The sequence below is a fragment of the Rhinatrema bivittatum genome, chromosome 1, assembly GCF_901001135.1.
Source record: "Rhinatrema bivittatum chromosome 1, aRhiBiv1.1, whole genome shotgun sequence".
Classification (NCBI taxonomy): Eukaryota; Metazoa; Chordata; class Amphibia; order Gymnophiona; family Rhinatrematidae; genus Rhinatrema; species Rhinatrema bivittatum.
In genome coordinates this window covers 693873327-693886841 of record NC_042615.1, presented here as the reverse complement: position 1 = coordinate 693886841, position 13515 = coordinate 693873327, and the positions used below count along the sequence as shown (strand labels likewise).

Below are 13515 nucleotides of genomic sequence, written 5' to 3'. Positions count from 1 at the left end.
TTTTGTCTCCAGTAGGATTGTCATTCAAAATAGTCCGTGTGAGATTCAGAGCTTCAAAATGTGGATGTAAACCAAAATTTAAAGTTGCAACCTACTTTGTATTTTTAAACTCTTTTTCTTAATTTTCATAAAATGTGATGATAAATATCAAGGAAACCTTGTACTGGAAAAAGAAATGAAGAAATCTTAAAGTGAAAAACCCAATAACATTAAAGATGAAACTTTTTGCAGGATACTTAGCAAGCTGGATGTTTGGGCAACAGCTACACTAGTGTTGCTGGCTATTTATATTATTACAGAACTTTATGATTAGGCATGGGAAAAATGGGTGTTGAAGGGAGCTTGGGATCTTGTATGCTCATCTTTCCAAGATGATGGAGTACAAAGGAGGAAGACAAAGACTGTTCTGGATAAAGAAAAATCTTGCAGAGGGTGACATTCTGTGACTCACAGTTGGAATTTATCCTTAGCAATGTAGACAGAATAACTGGACAGAATAGATAGACTGGGTGGTCTTTTTCTGCTGTCATTTACTACTACAAAGTTTTTTGGTTTTTTTGTGATCTGTTTTTATTTTTATATTTGCAAGATTTGCTTGTTTACCATTTCATTTAAAGATGTGATTTAAAGAAATATGGATTCAGTTATATGTATTAATTTTATTTTATCTTTTTTTTGGTTTTTATATTATGTTTGTATTGCTAAGTATATTTATTGTATGTTATGACAGTGGTACCGTTTTAATAATATATAATAAATAATATGTTTACTTAAATGATGAAACTTAATATTTCTTTCAAAGTGGACATCTTGCACTATTTTACTTGTCTAGGTTTCTTCAGTATGTGGGGATTTGGAAAAGCAAGCAAGCAAACAGGTCAGACAGTTAAAAAGATGCAAGACAATGCTGTACAAGTTTCACTGGAGCTTATTGGTGATTTGATTGGACACTCATCAGCTGTACAGGTACACTATTTTATCAGTAGGAGACATCAACATGCATCTATTTTATTTTCATCATATTTAATAATTTTTCAATAGATTTCATTTTTGAAGTGATAGCACCCATGGTAGCAGGCATTTTCAAGCTGATAGTTCAGGCATCTTAACAATAAACAAGGCCAATTATGCCACAGTTTGTGCCTGCTGCCAAGGGTAAAAGCTATAGTCGTGGCAACTGGGCTGATTAGATGGGCCAAATAGTCTATGTCTACTGACATGTATTATGCTACTATGTTACTTTTCTTTCCTGTGAAATTGTAGCAGGCAAAGAGATGGTTACTTGTGATTGAAGTTTATAAACCCCTTATTCTGTTTCAAACACCAAACTTAAAACCTTATATGTTTGGTTGAAATCTTCTTGGTGTGTTCATTTAAATTAAAGACATTTTTTCCATTTATGCCCTAAATCACAAAGGTTTTTCTCCCATTCTCTATGAGAAAATACCTGTTGATACCTAATGTTAATGTTCTCTGTGTGTAAAGAGCACTTGATTTCCAGTCAGAACTGAAGCATTAGTTATATACTCTAATTAAGTTATATATATTTTATATATATATATATATATATATATATATATATATATAAAACATACATATACATAATACTATAGATATAGATATGTATTTATATACATACAATATCAAATATCCAAAAAACAAGGACTCGACCAAAAAATAATATGGGAAATAATATCAGAATCTATTGTGCTCTCTCAAATGTAATCTATAGGCTCTTGCCCGCAATGGGCTACAACTAGTATTATACGAATGAGCACCTTATTTAATTTCATAGACTTTTTCCCATAATTTTAAATCCCATTGCTTTAATCCCATTATTTTATGCCTAAAATTCCCACCTATATGGATTTGTCTCTTTTTTTATTATTTATATTAATGCCACCTACATTTTATTTACTAAGCTGATCAAAAATCATTTCACTGTTCATTTTCAAATCATTAAAATTCATTATAAATCAACTTATCTGTAAGTGTTCCACTCATGTATCCCACAATATTATTCATGTACTCAAACAATGGGCTGCTGTCCCAACATTGACAGTGTTTGGCACCCTCATGCCTTCTTCATGGGAAATACAAAAATCTCTGAAATCAGCCCAAATTGCTCACATAACAGCCCAAAAAGATGGCAGACCTGCTCAGCTTAGTAAATGAAATTTAGGTGGCAATAATATAAATAATAAAAAAGAGACAAATCCATGTAGATGGGAGTTTTAGGTATAAAATAATGGGGAAAAGTATATGAGGTTAAATAAGGTGCTCATTCGTGTAATACTGGTTGTAGCCCATTATGACAAGAGCCTGTAGATTATTTTTCTGTAATTTAACCTTTATTCCAATTCTTTACCTTTTCTTTTCGCTTGTTAACAATTTTAATTAGAAATGTTCATTGTATTAGACTATGGAAATTTATTTCCTGCTATTCTGTTTAATGTAAACCGATATGATTTACATCGGATATAAGAATGTCGGTATATAAAAATTAAAAATAAATAAATAAATAAATTTGAGAGAGCACAATAGATTGAGTTGAGTCCTTATTCTTTTGATATTTGATATTTGATATTGTTTGGAGGACCGTGTTTGCTCATTATTATTTTTTAAATACATATACACATATGTGCACAATACATACCCAAAGCTTGACATTTTTATAAATGGAATGAGACAAGACAGTCCAGTATGCGTCTTTTGACTTTGTTCCTCATTCTTGCATATAAAATAGTTTAAGAATCAATTTGGAAAGTGAGCATGAAAGCAGAAGAGAGCATATTTTGGATTCTGTCATTTTAAGAAAGACTAGAAAGAGAAGGCAGGGAGAAATGAAATAAAAAAAAAAAAAAGGAACAGCAGTACCAGATGATCTATTGACCAGACAATAGGTCAAGAAGCTACTTGCAGGTTAATAGATATCTGGGGCTTTGGTAGGAAATTATAAGAAGTCAGATGATCCTGTTTAACCATGGGCTTGTGAGTTGCATTCACCTGAGACATGTGTTTGCATATAGAATTGCATAGCTAGTTATTTTTTTGTTTCGACTGTATACTAGTTATATCCCTTTATTTTGTTGGTTATTGCATATAGAATTTGACATATTGTATGGTCATAAAAATATTTATTATGTTAAAACTCATTATTTTTAGCCTTTCTTGTTCTCTAGGTCTCCTTCCCTTCTCCTGAAAATCATATGATTGTATAATGGATCTAAATCTTCATTAACTTTTATAAGATCCAGCTCTATCTTCCACCAATGTATGGCAGCCAGTTAGAATACACTTCAAGACTCATACCTTATGTGGTGCAAACATAGGTTCAATCCATTCTTAAATTATTCAAAGCACCTGACAGCATCACGTCAGTATTGGTGTTTCAAGGGACATCATTAACGAAGCAGGCTGTCCCAATGTGTTAGGGTGAGAAAACTTCCCTGATTCATCATGGTGTATTGGTGTCTAGTCCCTCCTAGCCATGTGAAAACCCTTCTGAGGCCAAGGATAGAAAGCAGGTGCTTTTGTATTTCACTTCACCAATCTGCCTTTATGGTTTAGAGACTAAGGGTTTCTGGGCTTATGATTATGGTTCTGAAGACCTTTCTCAGCAAAAGAAGTCTATAGGCTGCCTTTCAGGCCCCTCTCCTCCACAGGTATGGAGTAGATCACCTGCTACTGATCTTTTCTTTGCTGAGTTTAAGAGATTGGGAGAAGATGTTCCATTTAATTTGAAGGAGGTTGAGCCAATGGCAAATATGTTGGATATCCTCTAGTTTCTTGAACTCCCTAAAAATGTGGCAGAGCCTATTCATGATATTTTGAAAGGGATACATATAAATATGTGGGAGACAGCCCTCTGCATCTCCTGTGAACAGGGGTAGATTGGCCTATCGGGAGATCAGGCATCCCCTGGTGGGCTGGTTTCTTTAGTCATATGATTCCTCAGCTTCCAGGGTGTGGCCAAAGAAGAGGGGTTGCTGCAGCCCAGAAGAAAGATTTGACAGGGCCATGGTGGAGCTCATCTCATTGGAGCCAGAAGAGAGGGCTGTGGGGCCTCAACAGAGCTCACCCGTCGTGGCTGGAAGAATAGCTTAGCGGTGAAGCTCATCTCACCACGGCTGGAAGAGAGGTCTGAGGGGCGCACACTCTTCCACCCCCAAGTACAGCGCTGCTATTGTGGTCTCCTCCCACTTCCCCTTCGGCAGTGAGCAGTAGCTGGCCATCTGGTAGGGCCTTAAATAAGGCCCAGAAGAAAGGGGGAGATATAGAATGTGTGTTTGTGTGTATGAGAGGTTGGGTATGTGTACTTGAGAGAGAATGCATGTATATGAGAGAGCTTGTATGTGAGAGAGAGAGCCTGCATGTATATGTGAGTGAGAGCCTGAATTTGTGTGAGAGGCTACATATTTGTAAGTGAGCGAGCCTGTATGTGTGAGCATGGGTATCTGAGCAAGAGCGAGTCATTGAACATTAATGTGAGTGAGAGCATGAGAGGAGAGCGAGCATGTGAGCCAGTGAGCATGTATGTGAGAGAATATAAAGAAGTTTATGTGAGAATGAATGTGTGAGAGAGAGGGGAAAGTTTATGCATTCCTCCCAATCACTCATTAATCAATGACAATCTCAGGGTGACTGGAATTCATAAAGTTCCCAGGTATGGAGAATAGGGGATTTTCTTTAGCCTTAGTATTAATTATTGTGTGTTATTTGATGTGTCTGCTCTTTTGAAATATACTTTATCGATGTTTGGGAAATTTTTAAAAAGTTATATATTTTTAATTATTGGATGTCCTATTTATCAGCTTCTTTGAAATATTTTTTCTTTATATTAGTATGGTTTTACTATTATGATTGATGTTTTATATTTCTTGATTTTATTTGAAATTTAATGAGGAATGGTGTTTGTTTTTCCATTGTTGCACTGCATACAGACTCTGGCTTGTTACGGTTTTTGTCTGCATATTTCTATTTATAATTTATTATCTCTTTATTCTGTATTTGGTGAGGGTATGTTTGTGTTCTGCAGGTGTGACGGAGGTGAGGTATTCTGCTAATGTCTAATTTCTGTTTAGGGATCTATAACATATTTGTTCTGTTTCCCTAATAGATGTATTGGTGTAATAGGAGCTGGTGTAATATTTGCAGTGTCGCCAGCAAATCTGAGTGAGACACAGAGATGTGCACATCCTCTCTTGTTCTCAGTGTGTGGGTGTGTCAGAGAAGATAATATGAATGTCTGAGAGAAGGTCTGAGAGTGTATATATGCCATATAGTTTCCGCAATCTAAAAATCTGTTTGTGTGTGTGTCACTTGCTGGCAGCGTGGTTGTCTCATTACTTGTAGCTGGTTCAAGATCTGATTGGTTGATCAGACTAGGCATGTCTGACATCTATCTGTATCTTAGTGAACACAGGATACAGAAAAATCATTGGGACAGAGTCAATACAGGACACAGAAATATTAGTGAAACCTAAATGAAGTGATAAAGATATGCATGGGACTCTACATAACATTCCTGTGAAACAGTTATAAAGTATCCTTTCTTGTGGCCTGTGTTTCAACTGTATCTCCTTTTTAATGAAGGTGTCTTTCATGTGACTTATTTTCAATTCACAAAGTATCTTGTTCAGCTATATTACAAGTGTTTTATTGTTTTATTATAAGCACTCTATATATTTTGGCAATGTTTTATGTTGATATTTATACATGCAATAAATGCATTACACTAAAGAGAGTTTAGAAGTGGTGTGAATGGGGAATGATTGACTAGAACAATTGATCAATATATGTGTGTTATTGTGCCAATTTTATCTTTTGAATAGTTTTGTTATTCTTTGTCATTGTGTAATAAAGCTTGCATCATATAAAGTTGCAAACTTTATAGATAGATAGAAAGATATCTAGCTAGATATTGAATTTTGTGATTGTTGTAAAGGTTTCAGTGAAGCATCAGGAAGGTCCACATAAATAGCATTGCAATAATCTAGTATGGGTAAAATTGAGGCACAATTAAATGAAAATCTCATGTATATTCATTGTGATAATCTTGAAAATCCAACTGGCTAGGTGTGCCTCCAGGAGTGGGTTGGGAAACACTGATCTAAAGACTGTCAGAGATCAGTTGGCCCAGAAAATTGTCCTAGTTCAGATGGACCATCAGATGTCTATGTTCTACCTGAACAAGTCGGGAGACTTTCAGAATTTAGAACTGGACCCTCTCTCAAGGGTTGACCTTAAGGGTCACATAACTGGCAGGAAAGGAAAATGTCTCAGTGGACAGACTGTCTAGTACCTGGATTCCCATGAGTGGTCCCTAAACATAGGTGTACTAAACAGGATGTTCTTCAAATGGGGGGCAGCCATGCTAGACTTATTTGCATATCCTCTGAACAGGAAGGTTCTTCCATTCTGTTCAAGAAGGGGTCAGGAGGCAAGCTAATTTGGGATGCCTATTCCCTGAATTGGGGAAAGGGACTTCTGTAAGAATATCTTCCAATTCCTCTAGTAGCAAAGTGTCTGTTAAAACTCAGAATGGACCAATGAACTATGATTCTCATAGCTACGTTTTGGCTGAGAGAGACTTGGTTCCCACATCTTCTTGAGCTGTTCATCAGGGAGCCATTTCAGTTGGGAATGTTCCAACTCTCATAACTCAGGATCAAAGAATGTCACTTCATTGTAACATCAGGTCCCAAGCCCTCATGACCTGAATGTTAAGAGGGTAATAATTCATATCCTGAATTTGCCCGGTTGAGTGTTTCAGATCTTCTAGATTTTTAACAAAGATTCCAATAGAAGATCTGAAGGTTGCCTTGTGGTGTGAGGGAAAGGCTTTAGATCCTTTGCCTATCCCACAACAAAACTGCTTGAATACTTTCTACATCTTTCATAGTCCAGTCTAAAGACTAACCCTGTTAATGTCTGTATATTTTAATAGTAATGCCTTGTTATAGTTTTCAAATTAATTGTTCTCCTGCTTTTAAGATTTATGTATTGTAACTGCAGAAAGCAAAAACCTATTGCAAAATGCTTTGTTTACCTCTGCTATATTATTTTATGTTTCTTTATAATGTCTGGGTCCTCCTGTTAGTAACTGTTTTTCTCACAGGACAAGCAGGATGGTAGTCCTCACATATGGGTGACGTCAGTGGATGGAGTCCTGTCACGGAAAACCTTTCTTTCAAGGTTTCTAGAAAGCTTTGACTGACACTGGCACACTGAGTGCATGGAGCACGCTCAGCATGCCATTATCCCTTTGACTACAGGTGTCTCCCTTCAGTCTTCTTTTTTCCGCGCTGCAGTTAGCATCGTGGTCAGGAGCTCTGCAAGAAATTCTCACAAATTTTCCTTACGGAAACACTTGAAGTTTTACTTCACAAATAATTTTTCCCTACACGGGTCTTCCTTCGCGTACATTTATTCGACGCCCAGTGAGTACTTTGCCCTGGTTTTTGGTCGGTTCCTGTCACCTCACTAACTGTTTCCCAGGCCTACAAACTGAATTGCGGCCCTCCCTCTCCCTATGTTTAAGCCCCACAAAGCTTGCAAGTGTCCTCCTGTGATCCTCCACCTGGTTATTAGGGTAGTGGAATAGGGACATCCACGGTTACCGTTACCGCCAGAGCTGCTGTCAAATCCAGGCCGCCATCTATTCCCTCTGGATCGATTCTGTCAGTGCCATCAACTTTTACATCCATGACACTGTTTTCTTCATGAATTCCATCAATGCCCACGTCGATGCCATCGACGTCCACATCGGTGCCATTGATGCGATCGATGTCTGGGTCGATTCCATCGATTCCATCAATGCCCAGGGCAATGCCATCGATGTCTGTCGATTCCATCAATGCCATCGATGTCCAGGCTGGTTCCGTCGATGCCATCAATATCCATGCTAATTCCATCGAAGCCCAAGTCGATGCCGTCGATGCCTTCAGTGCGATCGTCGATTCTATTGATGCCATCGTTGCCTTTGTCGATTCCATCGATGCTGTCGATGCCGCTATCAATTTCGCCGATGCCATCGAGGACTCTTCGATTCTTCGATGCCACATCGATTACATCGATACCTACGCCCATACCATCGGTGCTTTCATCAATGTTATCGGTGCTCCGCCCATTCCATTGCTTTCATCGATGTTTGTTTTTGACGTTACCCTCGAGGCCGCCATCAATGCCGCCATCAATACTGTCAATACTACCGTAGTACCTAAATGCAATGCCCTCGACTACACAAAATGCTCCATGCGTCAGGGTCTTACCCAAAGCCTGGTATCATCCTAGGGCACTAGACAGTGCCAGGAGCAGTGCAGGCTTGCTGACAGTCTGTCACTACTCGCCATCCAAGACAGGGAGGGCATCCACCTCGGCGCAGGGGAAAGACCGGGCCGAGCACCATGGCAATAATCGTCACCAGCACGGTGACCATCCGTCACCAACGCAATCCAGGACATCGGTTCTACCTTACTAGGTGCTGGAGAATGACCGGGCCAAGCGCCAAGACAGACATCGCCACTGCCACCGCCTCTGTTACGCACACCGGTGGCAGTTCCTCAGTGCTAGAGAATGACCGGGCCGAGCTCAGAGGTATACCTATTCCGCACTGGCATCATTGAACATTGAGCCAATTGTGAAGCGGGCCCGGGTTCATGAGTCAGGGGTGGGGTTCTGAGCCACCACAAAATAATGTGGAAGCGCCAGACACGCCCAGCCTGTCTCCTCTGTACCTGCGCTACCATACCAGATTACAGAGTTGAGTCGGAAGTTACATCCTTCAGGCTGTCCTCGATACCTCCCAAAATCCATGGAGCCATCGAGATTCACCGACTCGTCCGTCTGCAATCTACCACGAAGAACGGTAAGTTCTCTAATCCCACTCCAGCGAGAATCCCATTGAGACCTGTTCACTAAATCTGGCCACATGGTTTCGTAAGGTTCTAAGTCATGTTATCTTCCAAGAACCGTGTTAGTGTCACATATCACTATTGTGGGCTATGATTGACACAACACCAAGAGAATCTCTCTACCAATAAATGGGATTGCATCGAGACATCCTCCCGTTTTCAGCAACGGGACTCCGTTCTCAATAATACTCTGGCTTCTGGATCCTGATTACGGTCTGAAGTCCCAGATATACCAGCTGGTCTGCTAGGCACAAAATCCAGCAGACACTGCCTCACTTGCAAGCCCACCTTGAGACCTGGCGACAGCTCTCGATGTTTTCTTGCACAGCAGACAGATGCGGGTAAGACTTTTACCACTCATGCTCCCGTGGGAGACTAGCTGATATTTAATTACATAAGCTCCGCCAGTTGGACACCTCCTGGTCTCCCAACTTGCCGGATATCAGAGCAGTCACCCCACATAGTACCTGGGTTCAGGGTACAGTCCCCCGGACGCTACAAAGCGCGAGGGGTGGAGGGGGAGTTTTTAATCTCACTATTCTTTCTTTCAACAGAAAGCAGATGCTCTCCGCCCTCCCTGGACCTCAGCAATGTCAACTTTCTTCAGAAGGGACAGGTAAAATGGTGTCTCTCGTCGCCATGCTTCCCTTTCCGCAGTAAGTGGGTTACCTCTCTCCGCTAGTCTTTCTGTGGGTTTTATAGTGAGTCAACAACATTCCAAGCCCAAGTTTTGCCAGGTGTACTAGCTTTGATAACTTGTGTATTTCACCAAACTCACTAGCAGTGACTGCTGTTTTCTCTATGGAATAAAACATCATTCACGCTTTCCTTGCATGCATAACTGTCTAAGAGCAGTCAATCCAAGCAAGGGGCTCTATCTTCTCCACGACTCACTATAAATCTTCTACCTGGGATTGCGGTTTAACTACCATAAATCCCATATGGAACAGTTCTGGGCACTACAGTCGCAACGAACTTCCTGCCCACCAACCACGCAGACATACTGACAATTTTCCTACACATCTCTGTGCACATGCAACATAACCTCAGCCCCTCATTCTTTCATGGATGGGCCACGGGGTGTTTTTCACTATCCACTATACTCATCTGCCCAGAATGGCGATCAGTCAGATTCAGTGGAAATTTCAATTATCAGTGGCTCTAAGCTGTTCAACCGCTTTCCTCCCTGATCCATATTACCAATCTAGAACCAAATCTTCAGATGGTTCTGGTCACAGTCGCATTTACTTAGGGTTGAAGACTTCGAATTACATCGTCCCAACCCAATATGCGTCTATTCTGCTCCATACACATTTTCACATCAACTTTCTGGAGCTTCCAGCCATGCGTTATGCCTTTTATGCTTAAAATACTGCCTCTGCAACAAACCTTTGTGCAAAGACAGCATAGTGGCAATGTGGTATTCCAATACACAAGCACGCACAACCTCTTAGCTACTCTGCCAGGAAGCTGCGCAGCTTTAGCTTTTGGCCCTTGCATACTCCATGCATTCCCGGGCCACTTATCTAATAGATTTGCCAAACGCGCTAGCAGACCTTATTCATAGATGTTTCCATCCTCTCGAATGGTCTCCAACTGACCTTGCCCTCTGCCTCCGAACCGAACCTTACGGGGGAAAAATTATACTCCCATGTCTCAGAATGCATTCCCATGGACGCCTTTGCTCGTTCTACAACAAAGGTCTCTTATATGTGTTTCTTTCGACGCCTCTCATAGCCAAAACTCTCATTAGGCTGCAGCAGGACGAGGTTCCCTGTTTCTCAGACCCACGTCCTGACCGCGACAAGTATGTTTTTCCCATACTTCTCCATCTATCACACCAGTAACCAATTTGCCTTATCACAGGTCAGTCTCATATCACAGTCTCACTGATGTTCTCAGGTACTGGTAGCATCACAGCAGCCTTCCACACATCAATCTTCCCATTCCAAATGGCATGATTTACCACATGGTGCATACAAAAGGGTATTACCCCCTTTTTCTACACCACTCTTTTCTCTTACTCCCTCGGATTCTGTTCTCCACACATCCTCCAATTTGGCGTACCACATGGGAGTAGGGATGCCCGATTAACGGTTCATCCCCTTCTGAGTCAGCTTACCTTGGGTCATCCACTGATTAAGCCGCCTCTATTTTTACTGGTTACGGAATGGGGCCTACATTTAGTGCTTACAAGACTCCTACGTACCCCGTTCGAGCCTTTACATTCCTCTCGCTTACCACTCCGGCATGGGAACTTATTTCCCTCGTAGTCATCACTTCTGCCAACAGGGTCAGTGAGTTACACACCTTGTAACATACACTCCCGACCCTGCGTTCCTTCATGACTGAGTGGTCCTACGTAATCACACTCATGTCCTTCTTAAGGTGTAGATGCAGCCTCTCCCCTTACTCGGCATATACTCTGCCCACATTTCCCAACACCTCTCTCTCATCAGGGCGAGAGGGTTTTCCACTCCTTGGACTGTAAGAGTGCTCTTGCATTCTATCTAGACAGCACTACACTCCATAGGAATTATGCCTAACTCCTCCTTTTTGGCAAAAGACAAGCAGCGAGTTCCAGTGGGCAAACAGACCTTTTCCTTCTGCTTGGCGGACTGTATCTCCGTTTGCTACCAGCAGGCAGGCATTTCGCTACAAGACCATGTGCAAACACTCTCTGTTAGGGCTGTGGCAACCTCAGTAGCTCACCTTCGGTCGGTGCCACTTGTTCTCTCCATACCTTCGCAGCCCCATTATTGCTTAGATATAGCTGGCAGACAAGATTACATCTTCTGCCAATCTCTTCTATTTAACTTCTTTCAGTTTAACTACCCAACATCCTTCCACCAACCCGTTCAGGGTTTCAGGATGCCCTCCTTACCAAATTCCACCCCTGTTGTTGTGCCTGCTGCACAGCTGGGTGCATTTGGTGCATTGCTCGGACATCCTTTATGTGAGGACTACCATCCTGCTTGTCCTGTGAGAAAGCAGAGTTGCTTACCTGTAACAGGTGTACTCACGGGACAGCAGGATGTTAGTCCTCACGAAACCCACCCACCACCCCGCGGAGTTGGATCTACATATGTTTTATTATTTTATTTTTCGCTCGCACTTTTTGCTACACACGAGACTGAAGGGAGACACCTGTGGTCACAGGGATAATGGCATGCTGAGCATGCTCAGTGCACTCAGTGTGCCAGTGTCAGTCAATCAGTTCTAGAAACTTTGACAGAAAAGTTTTCTGTGACAGGGCTCCATCCACTGACGTCACCCATATGTGAGCACTAACATCCTGCTGTCCTTTGAGAACACCTGTTACAGGTAAGCAACTCTGCTATATTATATATTGCAATCTGAAATGCCTTGTGAAATTGTATGGTCTCCCTAACCTGATTGTAATTCTATGAATTGTAACTGCTATAACTTCAAAACCTATTTTAACATGCTTTTAACTCTTAGTGGAAAAATGTGACATAAATATACAATTACTTATATTTTTTATCAGGGGTAAAGGGCACTTGCTGAATTTTATTCACTTTCTGCTTTCTTCTCACCAGCAAGTGTCCTGAAGTCAGCAATGCAAATGTAGTATTGTAGCCCATATTTACCTGTGCCTACTGAACTTAGTTAGGCAGAATTCAATATGTGCTTGTTATTGTTAGTGTCCTTTTAAATGTAATGCCAAGAATTGTATTTTAAGATAGCTAAACTTTCCAGCTTATTAGGGCTAAGGTGGCCCCCAACCGATTAATAATATTACAGAGCTCCCAATATTCTGGTGCCAGCCATGTATTTCTGTGCTGGTAATTTTATTTCTAATGAGTTTGGGATTTAAAGTATTGACAGATGAAATAAAAATAAATGTATACATTACCTACTGCTTATAATGAATCTCAGTATTACAGTTTCATGTTAGCATTTCTCTTTAATTTCAGATGTTCCTGTATTTTCAGAGGCATGGGCTAGTAACTTGCTCTGCAGATCATCTTATTATTTTGTGGAAAGATGGAGAAAGAGAATCCAGATTGCGCAGTTTAAATCTATTTCAAAAATTAGAGGAAAATGGTGATTTGCTCTCAAAGTTCTAGCTTAGTTCCTGAAGAGAAATGATTGTGTAATGTGTATATATGTATGTGCAAAGTATGTTCCTCAAGAAACATTGAGCATTGTTTTAAAACTTTTAATTTACAAAATAGACGTGATAATGGATGGAATATGTTGCAAGGTTTGGGGCTTTTTGATTGCTTTCATAAATGCCTGAAAATGTGTTTTATTTCCTTTGATTAAACATTTTTTTATTTCCATTATTGCATTATTGGTGGCACATTTTATATGCTTACAAAACTTACCAGGAGACTACAACTTCGTGATAATAGTGATCCAGAATTTGGATTTCTGACCTTTTCACCACAACAGCCACTATAACATAAAATACATATTTTTTAAATAAATAGGAATGATGCAAGTTAAGAAGTGCCTTGCATGAAATTGAGTTATGATGACAAAAACCTGGAAGTCCACATTCAGCACTGGGATTTAAAAATCCTACCAGTCTAACTTCCTCAGCATAGCTGTGTAACTTGTTATCCAACTATGT

At 40.5% G+C, this 13515-nt stretch overlaps 1 protein-coding gene across 1 annotated transcript in view; it reads left to right on the top strand.

The window, feature by feature from the left end:
• WDR41 (WD repeat domain 41) overlaps nucleotides 1-13222 on the top strand; it is a 176215-nt gene extending 162993 nt beyond the window's left edge. Inside the window, exons 12-13 of the mRNA XM_029575399.1 lie at nucleotides 833-966; nucleotides 12854-13222. Of these exons, the coding sequence (XP_029431259.1) occupies nucleotides 833-966; nucleotides 12854-13006 (287 nt within the window). The 3' untranslated portion in view covers nucleotides 13007-13222. The remainder of the gene's footprint in view (nucleotides 1-832; nucleotides 967-12853) is intronic.
• The last annotated feature ends 293 nt before the right edge of the window (nucleotides 13223-13515 follow it).